The sequence below is a fragment of the Lutra lutra genome, chromosome 11 (assembly GCF_902655055.1).
Source record: "Lutra lutra chromosome 11, mLutLut1.2, whole genome shotgun sequence".
NCBI classification, from domain to species: domain Eukaryota; kingdom Metazoa; phylum Chordata; class Mammalia; order Carnivora; family Mustelidae; genus Lutra; species Lutra lutra.
In genome coordinates this window covers 20898710-20921737 of record NC_062288.1, presented here as the reverse complement: position 1 = coordinate 20921737, position 23028 = coordinate 20898710, and the positions used below count along the sequence as shown (strand labels likewise).

The 23028-nt window shown below is 42.8% G+C and overlaps 1 protein-coding gene across 3 annotated transcripts in view; it reads right to left on the bottom strand.

The window, feature by feature from the left end:
* RELN (reelin) overlaps positions 1-20154 on the bottom strand; it is a 518586-nt gene extending 498432 nt beyond the window's left edge. For all 3 annotated transcript variants that reach the window (XM_047695315.1, XM_047695316.1, XM_047695317.1), the window contains exon 1: positions 19641-20154. In XM_047695315.1, coding sequence (XP_047551271.1) covers positions 19641-19866 — 226 coding nt within the window. In that variant the 5' untranslated portion in view covers positions 19867-20154. The remainder of the gene's footprint in view (positions 1-19640) is intronic.
* Between the last annotated feature and the right edge of the window lie 2874 nt (positions 20155-23028).

Here is a 23028-nt window from a genome sequence, read left to right as displayed (position 1 = left end):
TTCAATATGAAAAAGAGGAACCCTAAAACAAAAAAAAATGAGGGGCGCTTGGGTGGCTCAGTCAGTTAAGCATCTGCCTTTGGCTCAGGTCATGATCTCAGGGTCCTGGCTGTGTCAGGCTCCCAGCTCAGTGGGGAGTCTGCTTCTCCCTCTCCCTCTGCTGCTCTCCTGACTTGTGCTCTCTTGCTCACACTCTCTCTCTTCTCAAATAAATAAAATCATTAAAAAAAAAAACAGAAAAATGAGCAAATGATCTGACAGATAATTCATATATGCATGCACAAATTAATAATGAGATATAAGAAAAGTATTTGATCTCTCTAGTAATCAAAGAAATAAAAAAATTATAAAATGCTGTTTTTTAAACCTGTACATTTGGCAAAGACTAAAAGGAATTAGATCACCCAGCACTCCTGTAAGTGTATGGATGGGCTGCTGAACAAAATGTCAACTAGTGATCTTTTTGGAGGAAAATTTGGCAGTAGGTATCAATATCTTAATGTTAATAAATTTTGAACCTGAAATTTCAGTTCTAGTTATTTATACTGTGAAAGTATTTAGGCATCCATGAGTAAATAATGAACATAAATGAAAACAATTTCTTGCACTGCTGTCTGTATCACCCCAAACAAGAATAGTAGAGAGGATCAAGTACACTTATATCAAGTACACGATGTGATAGTATGTCGCCACTAAACAAAGATGAAAAGCTCCTCATCTGTTGGCCTGTGAAGATACTGAAAATATGGAGCTGAGTGAAAAAATCACCGAATGTGGTAGGTGCAGTTTGAATCCATTCGTGCACGCATGGATATATGTGGATAAAAACACAGATTGCTTATAAGAGATCAGAGTTAGAGATTAGCTGAAGGTCTCAGTCTCTCGACAATATCAAAGAAGATTTCATAGGATCTCACAATTCGAGTTTTAAAATTTTCCCACTGAGTACTTCTTTGAATTCTAGGGCATAGAGGCACAGCGCTATCCCACTGATGAGCCCTGATGAGGCTGGAACACAGGTGAGGCAAGGGCAGGTGCCACGTCACAATGACTGGCATCGGTCACCTGACTTCTGTTTGGGACAGAGTGGGTGATCATCCGTTCAGGATTCCTGAAGTGTGATGTCACTAGGTTTAGGAAAAGAGAAGGCCATGATAAGAGACAGCATCACTGTCAGACAGAGGCTCACGAGACACAGTGAGAGTTGAGAACAACAGGAGTAGTTTGAGGGCTAAACTGGAAAGAATGAGAACCCTGTACAGCTTGCATTTCTTTTACGTTCACTTTCTGACTTACCCATCTTTCCTCTGATAAAGAGGCAGACGCTTCACACATTGCTAACATATGTGGGCATAAGATAATATATATGTGCTATAAGATTAAATAGAAATGCTTTAAGGTTGGTACCCCAAAACAGGTACCAAAAAGCATACACTCATGAGGTGGGCAGTCTCCCTGATCCCTTCGTGTTTCACAATTGAGAATATTAGACTCCCCAAAAGTTCTGTGCAGGAGAGTGAAATAGACCCTGTCAAGAGAAGCAAAGGTCCCCGAAGGCTTTAGAAAGGCACCAGGCACTCAACCACTGTAATCAGTAGCAGTAATTCAATCCATACGGTGCATGGACCAGCTTTTTCTAGAGCCTTCCCGATAGCAGCTGAGACAAAACAGGTGATGGCAGAAAGTTACTGTAATAACGGAGAGGGCCTCTGTGGATCTAGGGAGCCACTTGTCCCACATGAAAAGAAACATGAACAAATGAGATCAACACACTTAAGGATGTATGCAAGTTATTATAATCCACTACTTAAAATATAATAAAATAGGGAAAATGTGTATGTGAGTATTCACCTAGTCTTTAAGGTAGGAAGAGACTGGCCAGGCACAAAAGCACTGTGAGAAAGCCAAAGAAAGATATATCTGTTTTTGTAAGTTTATTAATATAACCTACCTATAAAAATTCATGAAAAAAATAAAAATAAAGGGGCAACCTAGGGGAAAGCATTTTGCCAAAATTTGAGAGAACTGTAAGGTATTCATCAGAGCGTTCACACCATTGAAAATAAAATGACTCTGCTAAAAATGTCAAACATACACTTTTATAAATCATGCTACAAGCACAGAACAGAATATTATGCAGCCATTAAAGTTCTGTTTTTGGAAAATGTCAATATAATGATCACATAATGTTAAAAGAATAAGAGAAAAAAATATAAATCCTGTAACTGTAAGTATAGATCTACTTACACGGGAAAAGATCAGAAAGTACACCACAATAATAATAATAATAATACGTGACATCATTGTCTGTGCCAGGCATTGTGTTATTCTTTATATGTACTATCTCACTGGCATTTCATAACAAACCTAGGAGACAAATATTATCACCACTGCTATTTTTCAAAAGAGAAAACTGAGGTATAGAGAGGTGGTCTCATGCTCAAGACAATACTGCTTGAAACACTGAAGTCCGGAAAGGAAGCCAGCCAGTCTCCTGAGCTTCTGTGCTATGCATCACCAGAACTCCCAAAGATTTAAGTCTCCTCTGACTTCGAAGGCTCATAAAGTATCCAAGTACATGAGAAATAGAGTGGGAAGTTTCTTTTTAAATCTTCTCCATAAGACCTGAGCAATTCTCACCATCAACACCTAAAAACATTCATGTTGACATCTACCAGCTTGGAAACTCTGATCTCTCGACTTCCCCGGTATCCGGAAGTGAAATTAAATGAAGATCCGGAGTTCTCAGCTGCTGTTTCCTTCATATACCCATCACTACTCAGATAGATCTCTTTTAAAAGATTAAGTCTTTGGAGAAATTTAAGGGTTTTTTGTGTGTTTCCTATAAGGGTATTGCATATCTGTGGAGTACGGAGCCAAGCTATTTTGGTCTCTGCTCTTCCCATTATTTATTCCCATTCAGATGAAAATTTAAATACAAACTAGCTACCCATTCATCAAAATTGCTTCAAATTTATTTATGGTGCAGCACAGAGGAGCTTCTGGGAATAAGAGTTTAAAGTCTATTATAGTTTCTATTAATAATTGCAGTCACTAATTGCTATGAGAACTTTTTTGGATTTGCTAACATATAGTTAAAGCAAAGCCAATCCAACAGACTGCTAAAAATAGCATTGCATGGTCTCACAAAAGTCATGAGAATTTTGTAAGTTTGGAGGGTGGGAAAGTAGAGACACGGTTCTCAGATTTTTAAAACGTTGTTATCATGGATTCGAAAGGCCAAAATTTAGAATTACAGTCACAAAGTCTTTATAAATAATCTTCTGGATTGCCTTATTTATTTTAGAATTACCACTTTCATAAGACAGTTTTCACCATAACTGAGATTAGACAGGGTTCCCAAGTGCTATTTTCACTCACTGATTCATTAAACCAAAATGTTTAAAGTGCCTGCTATGTGCCAGGCACTATTCTAGGCACCGGCAATAAAGCAGCAAACAAAGTGGACAAAAACCCCTGTCTTGGTGGAGCTTAAAGGCATTATAGTGATGGTATGCAGCAAACAAGCAAGGTAAAGAATAAAGTGTTAGATGACGATAGCAGCAATGAAGAGAAACAAAGCAGTTCAGGGGAGATGGAGTACAGGGGAGAGGGGGGCCATCGTGGTACCGAGCATGGTCAGGAAGGCCTTACTGAGAAGCTGACAATTTGAAGATGGACATGAATCAGGAAGGGCAGCAGCATGCAGCTCTCTGGGGAACAGCATGCTAGACAGGGGAAGCACATTCAAAGGTCCTGAGATGAGACTGAGCCCATATGTGTTTGAGGAACAAAAAAGAGGCTTTAATGGTCTCAGGGGAAGAGTAAGATAAGTCAGAAAAGTAACAGAGAAGCCAGGAGTTGTTTCTTTCCCTCCCCCCCTTCAGAGAGACATAGCAAGCAACAAAGGGATGGATAGAATTACGATAGAATTTATCATTCAAATGTAGGCATCTTTGCTGGTAAAGATGATAAGCTGATGGGTCACTGGGAACAGAGAAGCAGACCACAGCTCTTTAGGCAGCTTGGGGGAATGGACCAGTTGCAGTAGGTATGCAGCAGAGGAATGATGTGCTGGTTTGAGCTGGATCCCTCTGGCTGCCCGTCTCAGATCAGAATGAAGGTGAGCAAGCACTAGGGCAGGCAAGCGATCAGGAGCCTGGCATATTCCAGGTGAGGCGGTGGCCACGGCAGCTTCTGGGTGGGTCTTAGTGTAAAACCAGCGGGACTCAGGGATAGATCAGTAGTGGCAGGCAGAGGAAGAAGTTTTGGGGACTGAATAACTCTATGTCCTCAGCTGGCAACAGTGAAGTTCAGGAGACTCAGGGAGGAGCTCCTTTGCAGGTGGCAGGAGGAGGGGTATGTTAAGTCTGAGATGCCAACAACACGTGGAGATGCTGAACCACATGGAGATGCTGAATGGGGAGCAAGACACAGCAGCTCAGGAGCCGTGGGAGTCACCAGCACGGAGATGGCCCTCAAAGTGTCGGGATGGAGAACGTCTTTAGGGAGACGGGGCAGAAGAGAAAGAGAAAAGGAAGAAAGGACAGAGCTGAGCACCCCAGTACTACGGAGTCAGGGAGGAAAGGAAGACACGACAAAGGATGAGAAGGGGCAGCCTGGGAGGGAAGGAGAAACTGGGAGACGGTGAAATCCCAAGCCAAATGATTAGTGCATCGAGGAGGAGCGGGTGATGAACCAGAACAAGTGGCACTTTGGTCCTGCAATGCTGAGGAATGACAGAGGCACTCTGACATCCTCCTAGTGAATACAGGAGTGGTCTGTCTACACTGACGCATGAAAAGAGAGACATATACTCATTAATTTATCTCAGATATTCCTTGCAGGTCACTGGAGGTGACCCCTGGGGGTCTGAACTGAAGAGGAGCACACACACCCCAGAGAAGCTGGGCTTCTTGTACACATATAGGTTGTCTGTAGTCACCCTGCACAGCTTTCAGAAGAGAATTTGTCATGTTCACCAAGCTACAAAAGCATGAGAAATCATTATTGGGCTGGATCTTCCCCTCCCCCCTCCTAGAATCACTAAACTCTTCCCATCTAATGAAGGATGCCACGGCACTCCAGAGAACACTGCTTCTCCACTTGGCCTGTGTTATAGACATCACATTTACTATCCCAGAGGTCATTCTACATCTTAATTCTTAAACATACAGGCTGAATACTGTGGCAGTTATCTGCTGTTTTGCCTGACCCATTCCCACTCCCTCTTCTTTGTAAAGATATCCCTCCCACTCCACAACCACCCAAGTGTGACGGCCAGACCCCAGGTAAGCCCATGAGACTGTGGTCCCAGGAATCAGAGTTCAGGGACACAAGAAAAGAGAGGAGTTGAAGAGGATTCATCCTGTGTGGCCAAAAAAAGCCTCAAAATCAGAAAGAAAAAAAAAAGGCCAGAAATAATCAGAAAAAACAGAAAATCATGGTCCTTACCACCTCAATTCCTTTGGCAACTGACCACTCCCTCTTTCTGGATATACTATCATCATTTCTAATATTTGGGTTTTCCTTCCATTCTGCACGTTAACCCACCTTCTTTTTTTTTTTTTAAAGATTTTATTCATTTGACAGAGAGAGAGAGAGTGAGAGCATGAGCGGGGTGAGGAGCAAGCAGAGAGTGAGAAGCAGGCTCCCCGCTGAGCAAGGACCCCGACGTTGGACTTGTGGGGCTCAATCCCAGGACCCCAGGATCATGACATGAGCTGAAAGCAGACACTTAAGGACTGAGCCATCCAGGCAGCCCATTAATCCACCTTCTATTAATAAATTCCTTTAGCCCATGTTACCCGGAGCTGGTTTCCATGACTGGAAGCCAGAGTATCCTGGTACACCCACCACTCTCCAGACTCTGGTAGCTAATAAAGCTCATCAATTTGCAAGTCAGGTCCATTTTCCAACCGGAGTAAAAATGGAGGTATAGAGACAATTTTTATATTGGCAAAATAAAAGCTTAAGAAATTCTTTTACCTGGTAATATTTGAATAACAATTCTTAAATTTTGACTGTAAATGTTTCTTTCACTGACAAACATTTCTTTTTTTTTTTTTAAAGATTTTATTTATTTGACAGAGAGAGATCACAAGTAGGCAGAGAGGCAGGCAGAGAGAGAGGAAGGGAAGCAGGCTCCCCGCCGAGCAGAGAGCCCCATGTGGGACTCGACCCCGGACCCCGAGATCATGACCTGAACTGAAGGCAGCGGCCTAATCCAGTGAGCCACCCAGGCGCCCCTCACTGACAAACATTTCTAAGAAGGAACATTCTTTTTACTCACTGGAAACATTTATTGGTCTTGAATCAGAGTAGTGGAATTTTTTTTTTTTTTTTTGATGGCTGTTTCACCAGGATGGCAACCAAGCATTTATCTTATGCAAGACGTCGTCTTCTTTTCCTATTCTGCAGGGCCTCCACTGTTTTCATGCTTGGGAACAACTTGTATTGTAGGGACAGGACAAATTCGTTTAAACAAGCAAACATCATTCATCAATTCAGGTCAGGCCAGTGGGTATTATTTTAATAATTGTGAAGAGTTTGATCTCCAGAGCATTTACATTTTACTTCAATGAATACAGATAGGTATCCCTTGGGTACTCATTAGTGATGCCAATTTTGGATTTTCATTGGTTGTAGTTTTCTATAGGTTTAAAATATTTCACAACGTATTTGGAATTGAAGTGTCTGCCTCACAGTTCCCGTTCAAAGGCTGACAGAAGCCATTTGTGTTTGAGAGAAATATTCTAAAAGCTTGAATGCCCGAATCAGGACAGATCACCAGGGAAAGCAGTCTTAACGGCATCCTGCCCCACATCTGAGGCTCACAGACTTGCCCAGCAGACCTACAACTTGACACAACTCCCCACGGAAGGTTAACACGAGAAATGATCTGGTTTGGCGCACCTGAGAAAAGGAAACATCTAGATATAGACCTTCTCTACATTTTGGGGGCAATATCTTTATAAAACTCACTGTCCTTTCGTTAAAGTCCAATGAGGCCAAGTTTTCTCTCTTAGGGAAAGCATGGGCCTCCCTTCAGGCCCTCTGAGAACCTCAGTGGGTTCCAAACAGAAAGCTTTCCCGTGAATCTGTCCTCCATTCCCTGGTTTAGTTTCCACCCTGGGTCAGTGGACCTCAGTTTAGATCTGCAGGTTAACTTTGAGATAAACTATGGTGTGACAAAGCAGGAAATATTTGCTTTACAAATCTAAGTACCAGGCAAGGGCAGCCCCTGCTTCTGGGCTCTTGACGCTGAGGCCCTTGCAATCCCTCATGTGTCACCCTGGCCTGGCTGCCACAAGCCTAAGGCTGCCCTCTGCCTTCTGTGGCAGGAGGTGAATGATTTGAGGGCAAGGGCAGAGGAGGATGCTTGGCAGTTGCTTTTTTTTCTTATTCGAATGAGCTCAACAGAAAGTGGTTTTTAAAGATCAGGTCCATGTATGAAAAAGAACCCTACAAAGCCAAGCGCTGAACAAACATGTCATTGGTGTCAATATCCCCGTGGGAGCTGAGCAGGTTAGACAGTGCAGAGAGCTCTAGACTCAGAATGGACCACATCCCTCAATTTCACAGGCTATACCCGCCGTCTGAGAACACATAAAGGAACTTCTTGAAGGACGAAATATATTACAAGTAAAGAAACTTCAGTAAAGGGCGCCTGGGTGGCTCAGTGGGTTAAGCCGCTGCCTTCGGCTCAGGTCATGATCTCAGGGTCCTGGGATTGAGGCCCGCATCGGGCTCTCTGCTCAGCAGGGAGCCTGCTTCCCTCTCTCTCTCTCTCTCTGCCTGCCTCTCCGTCTACTTGTGATCTCTCTCTGTCAAATAAATAAATAAAATCTTTAAAAAAAAAAAAAGAAACATCAGTAAAAAATTTTTGAATTATCTCTCTGCCTCGGTTTAACATTCTGCCCTTGTATTTCTCTTCTATTCTAGTTCCACTTAAATTCTATTAATGAACAAACATCTATTAGAGAACAAACTTGCTGTTTACTTAAAAATCTTCATAGAGAGGTGCCTGGGTGGCTCAGTCACTAAGCGTCTGCCTTCGGCTCAGGTCATGATCCCAGGGTCCTGGGATGGAGCCCCGCATCGGGCTCCTGGCTCCGTGGGAAGCCTGCTTCTCCCTCTCCCCACCCCCCCACAACTTGTGTTCCTTCTCTCTCTGCGTCTCTCTCTGTCAAATAAATAAATAAAATCTTTTTTAAAAAATCTTCATAGAAATTACGTTCATCAAAAGATTATAAATAAATATAAACAGAATCTGCGAATCACTCTTTTATAGTTTTAGTTGTCATCATACTTCTAAGGCATGTTAACTCTTTCAGGTCAACAGTGTACTAAATGATATCCTGAAGATAACTGTGTCTTGGACAATGAATATTTAGGACTGAAATTCTGACTTTGTTTGGCATGGATATCATCTTTCTGGTTTGAGTCTGCAATCTTTATTTTAAATAACAAAACTGGTTTTTACTGTTCTTTCTCTTCTCTTTCTTAACATGTCTTTTATCATTTCTTATTATTACCCCTTTCCTGAAACAAGAGTCATTTCTACAGATAAATGCATACCAGCTGGAAGCATGGATTCCAAAGCAAGACAGACTGAGCACTCCTATCTAACAACTCTGAAATCTTGGGCAAAACACTTAACCTCTCTGGGATTCAATCTCTATATCCATAAAAGGAGGATAATAGTAACTACCTCATGAAGTTGATGTGAAAATTACATGATTAATACATGCAAAGATTTTAGATCAGTGCTTAGCACACACTAAGTCCCACTTTAGAGTTTGTCATTAATATTGTTGCTTTTATTTCCAAGGCCTTGAGTTGTTTTTTTTATTTTTTGATAGTACCAGTGCTTAGAATGGGAATGTGAAGCCACATTTTCTAAAAGAGGCTAACGCCCGCTAATCTCTGTATATTGCTCCATCACAAACACTAGACGTAGAACTATTTTTTTCCCCAGTATGAGAATGCAGGAAGTGTTTATGTGAGAAAAGGAAGTAAGAATGGAACTAGAACTATGATCATAGGATATTTCAACATTCATAACAAAGGTGGCCTACACAAAAAGATGATATGTTCCTAAAGGTAAGACTGGAATGCCTGTTTCCTCTGTCAATACACAGCAAGCAAGAGAAAGGACGATGTTGGATTCAGTCCTAGAGGCTGAGCCAGACAAAACAACCAAGGTTAAGGGTGGGGCAGAGCTCACATTCACAACCATATCACACATCTAGGTATTTTAAATGTCAACAGGATTTATATAAAGTGATACTGCATTTTGGAGAGAAAAGACCATCACGAAACAGTCTGGTGAAGGAAACTAGCATTAAACTGTCAGTTACAAGAAACTTCAGAAACTGAAGGCCAGGGACAGGTTACCTTCTCAAAGCACTACTAAAAAGTTAATATAAAATGCACTATTTTTGCTACCCACAGAAGCAGCACACCTTGAGGGATGTTTTTAAAATGTATTATCAAGGGACGCATGTGTGGTTCAGTCAGTTAAATGTCTGCCTTTGGCTTAGGTCATGACCTCAAGGGTCCTGGGATTAAGTCCCACATTGGGCTCCCTGCTCAGCAGGGAGTCTGCTTCTCCCTCTGTCACTCCCCCTGCTTGTGCTCTGTCTCTCTCTCTCTGACAAATAAATAAAATCTTAAAAAATAAAATAAAATGTATTATCAAAACTGTCTTAGATAACATCCTAGTTCCACCAAAGTGGCCAAAAGCAATTCTATGGGAGGACCAGAGCAATTCAGAACTTGATACAAGAATTGTGATGGACCTGGGGCGCCTGGGTGGCTCAGTGGGTTAAAGCCTCTGCCTTCGGCTCAGGTCATGATCCCAGGGTCCTGGGATTGAGCCCCGCAACGGGCTCTCTGTTCCATGGGGAGCCTGCTTCTTCCTCTCTCTCTCTGCCTGCCTCTCTGCCTACTTGTGATGTCTGTCAAATAGATAAATAAAACCTTTAAAAAAAAAAAAAAGAATTGTGACAGACCTAAAAGAGAATGTAAACTGGGTCATCTGGGCATTTAGAATAATTAGGACTATATTCATGTGCACATAATAGGAAACTGACTAATTTTTCCTAAGATACAAGAAATCCAGAAGAGATATTCCAGGGCTGGGATAGCTAGTCAAATGTACAAATAATGACAAAGGCTCCTTCTTGGGGCACCAGGGTGGCTCATTTGGTTAAGCGTCCAGTTCTTGACTTTGTCTCAAGTCATGATCTCAAGGTTGTGAGACTGAGCCCCGTGTTTGGCCCCACACTGGGTGCTGGGTGTGGAGCCTGCTTAATATTCTCTCTCCCCTTCTCCCTCCATGTCTTCCCCCACCACATATGTGTGCGTGCTCTCTCTCTCTAAAAAGTAAAAGATAGAAAATAAAGATCAAGGTTCCTTCTCAATTCCTGGTCCCCACTTACTACGTGACCCTCCTCCTCAAGGTCACAGGATGGTTGTACCACACCATGTCTAGAAGAAATGGGTAAGAGTAGAGCAAAACCCAAGTATCTGTGGAGTCTTTTTGAAAAAAATCATCTTTATCAATTTTGTCAATAACCTCTATAAAGATCCCATTCAGCAGATTGCCACTTCATCTTACTAAATTGTATTGTCAGGGAGCCTTGGAGGTGAGTATTTTTAATTGGACACATAGTTGTTTTTAACAGAATCAGTAAGAAAGGGAGTGTCAGTAAGGACTAGGTAGACAACAAGCAATGTGTGTGACATAATGAGGCATTCTGAAGTCCTGCAACAGGACAGTCTTCCTCTACTACTGTCTAGGGAAGAAGAGGTCAACCAGCCCAGATGTGAGTTGGCTGGAGAAGCTTTCCTAGATGCTGGAATCTGCCATTGTGATCCTCTAACTCCAAGCTCCCAAACAACCTCTAATAGTCACTTGCCTACCCATAAAAACTTTGCTCCAGTAGACAGACAGAAGGAAGTGGACATCCAAAGCCTTTATACTGACGAGTGCATTTTTTATTGTAAATGAACTGACTTTCCACTTCACCACCAAACCGCTTGTGGATCTAAGTTCCCTCAATTAGTCCTTGGGGACCTGGAACTCTGGGTTCATTATTAAAACCAATCTCTCTCAGTTGAGTTTGGCTAAAATAGTTTTGTATTTTAAAATCATTTCACAGGGGCTGAAGACATACATATTATAGGATTTGACAAAATATATTAAACTGATGTCAATATTTACTTATCTTGGCATTTTTCCCAGAATATACTTAAATACACAAAATTTGGTCATTATTAGGACCATTAAATAAAGACAAATACTCAATTTAGGAATAGGGAGGTTTGAGTTAGGAATGGGCTAAGTTAGTAAACGTTTTGGTTGGACTAGAACCATACTAAAACTCTTAATTCTAGGCAAGTCATATATGTATTTTGGCTGGGAAGCCCTTTCTGATCATACGTACTGAATGAGGAGTTGTTCTTTTTTTTTTTTTTAATTTTTATGACTCTCCTCAATAACTAAAATTGAAATTTCTCTTGAAATATGTCACATATTGACAAGGCACAAAATGGGCATGCGTGGGATAAATGGCTCCTAGCTGTATATACAGTGCTTCAACTCTCCTTACCTAATGCTGGGTGATTGTACCAGATGCTAAGAGCTACTACTGAAAAAGTACTTATTGTGTACCAGGTACCTCATAAGCATGACCTCAGTGGGTGACTGCAACCCTGAAATATGAATATTATTATTTTTACGTTAGAATCAGAAAACTGAGATTTAGTTGCTGAAGGCGTGCAACTAATAAGTGGCCCGAGAAAGGATATATATAGGTGGTTCTCTCTACTGCCAAAGCTTGAACTCCTTGCCACATGGCTGTGCCTCCTGGGATGGTCCTTTGTAGTGTAATAACTCTGAACTCTCTGCCAAGGCATCTTTGAAGTTCTGAGCTGGAACAGACAATGCCACGAAACAACAAAATTGATCTTGCTCAAGGAAGACTATGGTACTCCCCCCAGAGCAACACATCTCCAATCTAGTGTTTGCTTTAGACCAAGGCCCCTACTCCCCCTTTTGGACCTGTTAAGTGCCAGCAACCAGAAGAGATGGCAGCTCTATTTCATACCTGGGCAACTGCAGTTATGAACCTTGGTCCAAACCAGCAAGAAAATGAGAAGACTTGAGGTGACTGAGGTGATGAGAGAGAAAGTCCTTCATCAGTTTACTAGATGAGATTCCTTGCACCCAAGCATTCAGAAATCTCCAGGTTGAGCTGTCTCTCAGATTCAGGCTAATTTAGTACATGGTTTTCTAATTTCTATAACTCCCTGCCCATGCGTACTTCTATGCTTCTGTACACAACCTTCAGAATCTGTAGTCTGGCCAAAATAAGGGACAGCGGGAAAGTGGCAGACTCAGAAGTAGCCACAGGCTTGAACGTTCTTCCGAGAGATTTTACAGTGTAGGAGGAAGGGTCCGCTTTTCTTTGAGGAGTGATTAACCCATATTTTTTTAAAAAGGCAAGTGTGTATCACAGAAACACAGCACTAAGTTTTTAAGAGAATGATACAAAAGCCTACCCATTCACTGACTGCAAATATCCAAGGAGTATGATAATTGCTATAAATCTGATATTTTTCATGTTATAGTCAACGGAGAGAAAAATAGAGATGGTGACAGAAGATCTGAAGAGAAGAAGGAAACAGAGAAAGAACAGGAAGAACAAGCGAAGAGAGTGGTAAAGCAGGAAAAGGGAAGAAAGAGGAGAGGGAAAGCAAGGACCTGTGATACGGTGGAAGGGAGAAGATGAAAAAAGACAATGAGAAAATTTAGGAGGAGGAAGAAAGGACCAAGGGAGAGAGCATGTGAGATACAGTTGGAAGCACAGACAGAGCAGGAAAGGCAAAGAAAGTCAATTCTGAGGTGAGTGTAGCACAAACTGGTCAACTGTGGTCCTCCCCTCCTGTCACTCGGTACGTGGGCATCTGTATACATCAATGGCAATCACTCATGACTTCTTCGCTAGTGGCAAAGTCTTCTTTAATCATTAAAATTTAATTTATTGTTTTCCAAATAAAGTTTTCTCTACGGAAAGGTAATTTAGTATCAAAGGGTAAGTTGGGTTTCAGTGTCTACTTTGGAACATCAGAGTTCCTATGACTATTTCTTTGTGGCATCCAAAAGCTACCTAATTACCTTCATTTTGTTTTTGGAATGATTAGAGTTGCCTTAAGCCACACAACGACATCTGTATATGTTTGTACTGATCCTTCCGCACGTTCCTACATCTGGTGTTACATTGGTTCCTACATGGGATTGAATAAAGAAAGAAAAAATATGTATAGTTTTAGCAAAGCACATCTTAGAAATAATTGGTTAACCCACAGGCACAGCATTCAATCCTTTAGAGGCTCTCTTGCCTTCAATGAGATGGGCATGGCAGATACCCAGGCAAAAATGACTCTCTGAGCTATACAACTGAAACCAAAGTAAGATCACCTCATGGGGAATTACCTGACAGCCAAGACTCATTTTTTAGAAAAAATACACCATTCCTGTGTCTGGACAGTCATTATGAAATCTTTGTATCTGAGAACTCAATTCCAATTCCTGAAAATGTGTTTTTAATACTGTTTTGCTTAAGCTCAGTAAGATTGAAATTATACAGTTTGGTTATTTAATAAATCACTCTAAAATCAGTGGGGTGGATTAATCATCCAAATGTTTCTTGAAACCAAAATATTTAAATAAATGAATTTCTCTTTTTATCTGTGTTACTCAGATGAAGCCTAAATCGTTTCTCTTTGTTCATAGTGAACCTGCCATTCTAACAGAATGCCCACCTTCCTTCTCTTCCTGACAGAGTGTAAGGCCACCCACTTTTGCTATTCATATATTACATAAAGAACTTTAAAAAAGGGCGCCTGGGTGGCTCAGTGGGTTAAGCCGCTGCCTTCGGCTCAGGTCATGATCTCAGGGTCCTGGGATCGAGTCCCACATCGGGCTCTCTGCTCAGCAAGAAGCCTGCTTCCCTCTCTCTCTCTCTCTGCCTGCCTCTCCGTCTACTTGTGATCTCTGTCAAATAAATAAATAAAATCTTTAAAAAAAAAAAAAAAAAAAAAAAAAAAAAAAGAACTTTAAAAAATGCTTAATAACTTGATATTTTGCATGAGAATATTTACAATTTTTTAAATGCCAATGTTCAAAAAGTGCTGGTTACTCAATTTATTTATGCTTTTCAAACATAAAGATTGTATGAAATACTAAGGGTTCAATACATCAGCAACCATCTGTTAACATTAAAGACATAGTAAGTGCCATTTGAAATAATCAAAAGAACAGTTATGGCTTAATATGCAATACATTCTAAATAATTGATAATGTAAGGTTCCCAGGTCATTCTATATATTTGATCAATTCCAGAGAGGGAAAAGAGAAAAGATGGCTTTCAGATTTATTCTTTTGAATGAACTAATTTATGAAAAAATTTCTTTTTCTTTTTTAAAGACCTGAGATCATGAGTCAGACGCTCTACTGACTGAGCCATCAAGGTACGCCTAATTTATGAAAAAATTTCAAAATCGATAGTGTGGACTTTAAAATCTTGTTACAATGCCTATCACCTACTTTTTAAAGGTGAAAAGAAAAAAATATGGGAATAAAATAGTTCTGTCAAAAATATATGATTACACTTATGCAACATTATTTTATTCTTTAATATTTTTAATGAAAATAAAAATAATAGTTTAAAATAAAGAGTCATAAAAATTGGAGAGAATCATATAAAGCAAGTTTATGTAACGTAAGCAACAATCTGAACCACATCGGTAAAATATGTTTGAAATAAATTGTAGAGAGATGAAATATACAACAAGTAGAGCAAAATGCTTTAAAACTGTCGATTTTCACAGTCACATACAAGAAGGACACCACTGAAGTTCACTTATAAATTACATTTGAGAAATGATCCTTAGAGTTTAAATGTGCTGATTCTGGAAGCTGAGACAGGTAAAGGACAAATAACCACACACCTGCTCAAACAATACAGTTACCTTAGCAACATGAGATTACTTTAATTCAAATGATAATACCATTCCTTTGAAAAGAATTTTATGTGGAGTATATTACCAAAAATTATGTCTGACATATATCATTCCTATATTTGAAAGGTCATTACCTCGCACTGCCTTTGAACAGTGATTTTTAAACAGCAACTGGTTGATTCCAGAACACATATATTTATACTAGTAATACTGGCAATGGTTATGACAAAGTGCTCTTTCTCCAATTATATCTTCTAGATTTAGGCAAATGCTCAGTTTTAGCAGCAGGAGCTGATTTCCCCAGTCACCCCATAAAATGATTAAATAAATAATGGAATGGAAACATAGCATGCAAGAACTACTGTTGTATTACTGCATTTATGAAACACAATACAATCCTCCTTTTAAAGCATTATACCGTGTCACTAATTCAGCTCTGCTTAAGACAGCATTCTTTACCCCCATCAGTATTTTAGAACATTTTTTCACTATAAGAGAACACTTCCTCCACCTTAACACCCCCTTAATAACAGGGATTCTAGTCTATTTCTGGATTCAGATAAATTGTCTTATCCGAGCTCAGGCACTTTCCACAGACTCCTTTACCTACGCTTGGCTTTCATAGATGCTTTTTCTAATGTCTGACCTCTCCTCTCTGATGGTGGCTGAGTAAAGCCAATCTTGTGAGCAGGTAGGTTATTACATGATTTCAAGGGTTTCTAAAAGCCTTTCTACCACAAAATGTATTATCTGCCTGCTCAGTGATGCTTAAAATTCTTCTAAACAAACAAAAAAAAAGGGGGGGGGACAACTTTCTACCATTATAATTAAGAGTGTGGGAGAATTTAATGTTGATGAGTCACATTCTCTACAAATCAGTTGAGGGAGGAGGCTGCAAACAAAAATGGATAGGTAGATACCTGAGGGTAAAGAGGAGGAAGAGGGATTATTGTGGGAGAGGAAAGGTGCAGACATCAACTCGACCTTTGTATGTTTCACAATACTGCCCTGGTCCCTAGCAGAAAGAGCAGGGAATTGCCAGGCGAGGCTGGGAAAGAGAAATGGCCACCTGGCTAGATCAGCTAGGTTTCCATTTTCTATCTTCTTGTTATTTGCAGTCTTCCACAAAAAAATTCAGGGTTGGTCCTGGAAATCACGTTGTGGAAACGGACCATATTTTGGGACTTGTACAAAAACAGTAAATTCTTAAGATAAAAAAAGGTTCTGATCCCAAGACCTTTCTAATTCAACATGATGTATATAAGACCTCCTTTTGCTGAGTTTCTGCAATGTGGTATACTCATGCAAGGACACCATAGTTCACTGTGACTAATGATACCACCTCAAGAAAGTCATAGACGACAGAATTTAAAAGGTGGAAGAAGATGGGGCACTCAGTCAGTTAAGCATCCAACCCTTGATTTCAGCTCAAGTCATGGTCTCATGGTTTTGAGACTGAGCCCTGCCTCAGGCTCCCTTCCCTCTCCCTTCCCCCCAACTCTCTCCCTCACTAATTAATGAAGAATGAATAAAAGAAAAAAGTGATATAAGAAGATGAAAACAGAGGTACCAAGTGACACCCTTTAAGATGAAAACTAGGAGAAGTAACCACCTACTGTTTATAGAGTTGCCAAAACTGCAAATACATAGATCTACTAAATGCTGGAAATATATGACAACTCTGTTAGACATGCAAGCTTCAAATGCTCTAGTATTAGGTTTTTGTTTTTGAAAAGGTTTTCTTTTTCTTTAAGATTTTATTGATTTATTTGAGAGGACAGAGAGAGTGAGTGTTTGAGTAAGCAGAGGCAGAGAGAGAAGCAAAGGGAGAGAGAGAAGGAGACTCCCCACTGAGCAGGGAGCCTGACTCTGGGGCTGGATCCCAGGACCCCGGGATCATGACCTGAGCTGAAGGCAAACATTTAACCTATGGAGCCACCCAGGAGCCCCAAAAGATTTTCAATAAAATCTTTAAATAAAGATGACACATACAGAGACCTGTAATTTTGAACCGCTTTTATACTAGACTGACATTTGCCTCTCCATTTCACATTCTGAGCTCTGTCACACAGCACAAATCTCAAGGGGCAGCTGACACAGTCTGATCTACAGTCATGTTCCATGTTAGGGACATACCACTTCTATCTCAATGTATTCTCTCAGGTAAAGAAGGTGACAACCGTCAGCTGTACCCAAACACTACTCCTCCAAAGGATGAGTTCAACATAAATCACAGATAAGATTGATTTGTTCTGATATAATTGTTACCTTTAAAGATTGAGAAGGTTAGAAATAAAATCTCAAGCTAATATTTTACAGATTTCTGAGCTTTAAAAATTTTTGGCTGAATGACCTCCTACTTTGGTCTCTCATAAAATGAGCCAATCAGAAATGTGTATTAGGTTAAGTTTTTCTATTACCAGTTCAATTCCTAAAGATGCTACACAATTAATTTTAATGTTAATTTTTAGAAATCTTAAAGAAAAAGAGACACTGGTAAGCATCACTTCGTTTTCAAACAATTCTTCAACCTGTAGAACATTTTACAGGGAAAAACTCTTAATGAAGGCCTGTTTCAAGCAGGCAATTTCGAAGTCTAAGTATTTGATAAAACAGATAATGGGAATTTAAAATATGACATGAACAGTTCTCAAAGTTTATAACAATTTGACCTTGTTGAAGTTACATAATAAAAGTTCTCTACCTTTTCTGATGGCAGAAAAGAGGGAGAAATTGAGGCTTCCCACACAATGTCCAACTTGAAGTATTACACTTTTTTCTTACTCTCTATCACTCATTCTTTTTCAGACTTAGGGATGTGATTATGGTCGGTCTTTGGCTGACTTGTATTTGCTAGCTTTATAGCAAAAGCAAAGTCTAGGTCACATTTTAGTATTTTTAAGTTTTCTTCTGTGCTAGCATCTTACAAAGGATGTGAAAAAACAGAAGAAAAAAAACAGTAACAGTGCTTTGTATTATCACATGGTCTTCCATCACAACCTGAAAATCATACCTTTTAGCCCAGCTCAGGCTCACTTACCTACCACTCTCACTTAGAACTAATGACAGGCAAGCACCTTTGCTAAGGGTCATACCAAGTGACAAGCTCAATCAATCAGTCTTAGGGTTAGGTCTGGGTTACCATCAAACTGGCTGGTCTTGCCACTTAAGGATTCCTGGGACCTTAAAAAAACATCAGAACGTTCTTGGGAAGCGAGCCTCAGAAACACTTTATTAAAGAAGGGACTAGTTACAATTAATTTTTCAAAGTCTAAAATTCCACCAAATTAGACTCCTGCTTCACAGACAAGGCTGCCACCATGCCACAAGAAAGTTGTAAAAGCACTCTTGTAAACCTCCGGAAAGCATTTATTTATGTAAAACATTTTAGTATAGACACAAAGGTGTTTTTCAGAAAACAGAAAACTTAAGGACTCTTATCGTTTTTACACGCATGTTTATCTGAAATGCCAGCTGCTCCGTGGATTATCTCCTGCTATGTCAATAATTGTTAGCCTACAAGACATCGAAACCATGAGATTACTAGGCAATAGTTTCTATTTGGTTGGGTGTAAGTATTTTTGCCTTGAAATTCTAATCAAATAGTGCCTGTCCCACCTTAAAAACACCATGGAAGTGAAATATTTAGAAGTGCCAGAGGAAATAACAGAAACTAGTATCTTTATCTCCCCCACATACTCGATTTACTAGCTTAAAACAGCTAAAATACATGCATGCACCATATAAAATTCTATTTCTTGGAGCTATATTTTACTTCCTCAGCAACGTTTAATTTCGATGAAAGACTCCATAACGATCTTTTTTTTTTTTTTTAAGATACCTTTAAATTATAAGGGGCTTCCAGTCCTTACCTGGAAATTAAAGCTGTGCAGATAAAAGACAAAGTCATCAATAAACAACACAGAAATCACTTTAAAAACAAGCAGCACGTTAAAAGTAAGAGGAATTTGTTAAAAACCCATCGATTACGGACATTTTAAGGGACACTTCATAAAGCACAGAGAGAGCTGGAAGCAGCCGCTCCATTTCAGGAGGGCCGTTGGACACTGGATGAAATGGGGGACCCTGGCTGGCGAGCAGCGGGAACTTTGCAGCGGGCAGGCGAAGGCGCGGGGCAGCCGGGGACCGGGGCGCGCCAATCTGTCACCAGCCCGTCCGCAGAGCCCGGCGCCAGCCCCAACTCCACCCAGCTACCCTTCAGGGGGAACCGGGCAGGACAAAGGTCTGGAATCCGAGCACCGGGGTTAGCGAAACAAGACGCACGGACCCACTAAACGTGTCAGCGGCAGGGACGAGGAGTGAGGAGGGAAAGATGCCAACCCCCAATTCTCAAGCGTTTCCCCCCAAGAACGGGCTTATTACGAGGAGATCCGTGAGGGGAGTGTGTGCTGTGTGGCGAGTAAATCTCAACTCGCGACTCGATCCTCACTAACTTTGTTCCCTGTCCCTCCACAGAGCGCAAGGTTGAGGGAAGGGCTCTCCTGGCTCCCGTTTAAATGGCCCCTTGGAAGAAGGAAAGGGATAAAAAGCTGCGCTCGCGGGCGCACCGGGCCGGGCGGCGAGCGCGGAGCCGCTGTGGTACCTACCATGGTATTCTTGTCCCGGTACGTAGTAGGTGGGGTTGCCCGCAATGTGCAGGGAAATGAGCACCTCGCCCTGCTCCCCATCCCCTTCCAGCTCCCCGTGGTGGGTGCACAGGAAAAAGAAGGGCGAGAAGCGGGGGTAATAGCCCACCGCCGCGCGCGCCCTCAGCGTCGCCCCCAGCAACAGCGCCAGGAGGAAAGTCCGCGGGGTCCAGCAACTGCGCTCCATGCCGCCGCCGCCGCCGCGCGCCCCGAGCGCCGCTCGCTCATTCAGTTTGGGAGGCGCCGCGACGGAGGAGCCACGCGGAGAGAAGGCGAGGAGGCGGCGGACGCGAGCAGAGCGGGCTCGGGCGCGGAGCCCCGGAGTTCCTCGGGAGACCGCGGCTCGCAAAGTTTCTTTGGGCCGCGGGAGAGCGGGACCCGGGCTGCAGGCTCCGAGAGCGCGTCGTCCGCCGCCTGTGTGCGCCGCCGCCGCCGCCGCCGCGCCGCCTCTGCGCGACGCCCCTCGGCCAGGCCTGGGAAAGCGCCCGCCCCCCTCCACACCTTCTTAAAGCCCTGGGCGCCGAGTCTCCCCCCGCGCCGCCGCCACACGTGTCCCGGCCGCTCCCCCGCCCCCGCGCGCCTCCCCGCGCGCGCCCGCTCGGCCCCCGCCCTCTCGGGCTCGCTCGCCCGCACCTCGGGAGGCGCGGGGCGTACGCCTCCCGGGGCCCCGGCGCCGCAGCGCTCTTCCCCCCGCGGAAGGGCCACCGAGGGGCGTTAGCGGGAGGAGGGTATGGGTCTGAGGGTGCTGTTGGGGAACGCGGGGGCCGCCAATCTACAGCAAGGGACGGAGAAACCTCGGTGAGAGAGAACCTCCCGCCAGCTGTCTGGAGGAGCACAAGGAGAAGACCGTCCCCTTTGGCCCTCAGATTTCCCTCTTTTTCCTGAGAGGAGGCGCAGGGGAAGGAGAGGGCTGGTGGGGCCGGCGCTGGCGGCGGCTTCTTTGTCTGCGCCGCCTGCGCCCCGCGCCCCTCGGGGCTCGCCCGCCTCGGAGCCCGGGCGGCCTGCACTTGTTCTGGGGATCCGCCTGTGGCCCCGAACCGCGAGGGGCCCCTGCTCTCCCTTTCCATCCAGGCCTCGCGTCCCTCCCGCTGCCCCCCGCCCGGTTCCTCGCCGCAGCGACAGAGCCTCATCTGTAGCCGGATTTTAAATGAGATTAAGCGAAAGTGGAATTGGCAGCCTCGAGTGGTGCCTGGAAATGGTGATTTGTGCTGCTCGGGTGTGGGGAATTGTGTGGCAGGAAGGGCTGGCGGAGCTGAGCCCCGACAGGCGCTCTTCGCTGGACTGTTCGGTTATTCATTGCTGCTGGGTTCTTCAGGCGGAGAAGGTTGTAATTTTTAAAATCCGTGTTTATTTCCTTTAAATGTCAGCTACCACCAATGTCCCTGAAATGGGGGAAGGGGAAAACGTTCTGGGGAGATGCTGGCAGAGGTGATAGAAGCGGGTGGTAATGAGCTGCTGCACAGGAGACTGCGGGGAAGTGAAATAAAAAGCACGTTTTTTAACCGAGGACGGCTGGCAGGAGCCCTGCGGCATCCGGAGATGGGGGAGCTGGGTTGCCAGGTTTTAATGCTTCTCCCCACCACCCTTGGCTTACCACCAAGCCCAGATAAACCTGCACCTACAGAAATGAGTAGATTATAAAACTGAAAAGAATGGTGTCTTTGCCTATTTGGTGGCGGGGCGGGGCGGGGGGGGGGCGGTGCGAACGACAGGGGCCAAGGGGAGACGTCTGTAGTCATTTAGGTTGCAAAAGGAAGAGATTGTTTTTCTTCCTCTTACCCAGACCGAGCTCACACAGGCAGAAAGGGCCCCACTTCTAGCTGCCTCCTGGTTTTCCTTCCTTTGAGCCCCCCGAGGGCCCAACTGTTATATATATTTGATGTAATAATAATCGTTACTCGGAAGCTCTGGGCTGGGTGTAGGCTACATGGGCCTGTAGGTAAATTACCACATATAATACTCACACCACCCCCAGAGGCCAAAATTATCCCCATTTCACAAGGGATTGAACAGTCAGAAATGTTAATTTGCCCAGTATCAGTAACAAAGGCTGGATGCGAGATAGCCCGGCTGCTGGCTCTAGAGGCTCTCACCCAGAACTGCCCTTAGCTAGAAGGAGAGCCACCACCACCGCCTGTCCACAGCAGGCAGTGTCGCCCCAAACAGAATTACAAGAAACTCACCCCACAGCTGGCATGACTGTTATCGTGTCTTCCTGTCCAGTTAGGTGAATATAACCTAACACAAAAGGAATCACTTCTAGAAAGAATCCAAAACTATTGCACATTTTTAGCTAACACTTAAATGTTTACTCTCTGCTGAAGTGCTGTCCTAAATACTTAATAGATTCAGCTCTTCTAATCCTCATAACAACTTTATGGGGAATGTACTATTAATATCCTCATTGTTCATATTATGAAAATGAACCACAGAGAGGTCAAGTAATTTGTCCAAAGTCACACAGCTGATAAGTGAGAGAGCTGTGACTTGAACAGTCTGATTCCAGAGTCCCAACACTTAACCATTGCAAACCACTTCTAAGGAATGCATGCTGACATTGTTAGAGGGATGGGGAAATAACTCTTCTTTGCTCATATCTGATTACCTCATTAAATCCTTACATTACCTTGTGAAGTAGATATAGTTATCCTCACTTTTTAGAAGAGAAAGTTGAGATTCATAGAAGTCAAGTGATTTGTCAAGGGCACTCAGTAGGAAGAGGGGTCTGGGATCAAATCTGGCCATGCTTGTTTCCAAGGTTGCTGCTTAAAATAAATTGTCTTTAGGGGAACCTGGGTGGCTCAGTCAGTTGAGTGTACGACTCTTGGTTTCAGCTCAGGTCATGATCTGATGGGTTGTGAGATGGAGACCTGAGTGAGGCTCTGAGCTCAGCGAGAAGTCTGCTTGTGATTATCTCTTTCTGCCCCTTACCCCACTCACATGGATGCTTGCTCTCTCAAATAAATAAAATCTTTTTAAAAAATTGTCTTTAGTAAAAGCACTGATAATTGGTCCAGGACATAATTGGCACTTAATTCCCAGAACACTGTCAGTTCCCAGAGGTCCCCCTCTTTCTGTTCTATAAGAAGTACTCTTTTGTGAGTCTCTTACCATGGGTTTCTTAGCATTCAATTTATGTAACCAAGTTTATTTTCCAATCTTCCCCGTTTTTTGTGCTTTCTTAACTTTTTACATTACCTTGCTATGCGCATTTTGGTGACTTTTATACTCAACTGCTCAGGCTCAAATCTCTGACTTCAGCCCCATGGTTGTTCATTAACAGGCACAGAGACTGTTTAAATAATGTCTCGAGTGGTGCTGAGTTGCTTAAGAAAGGGGTAGATGCTGG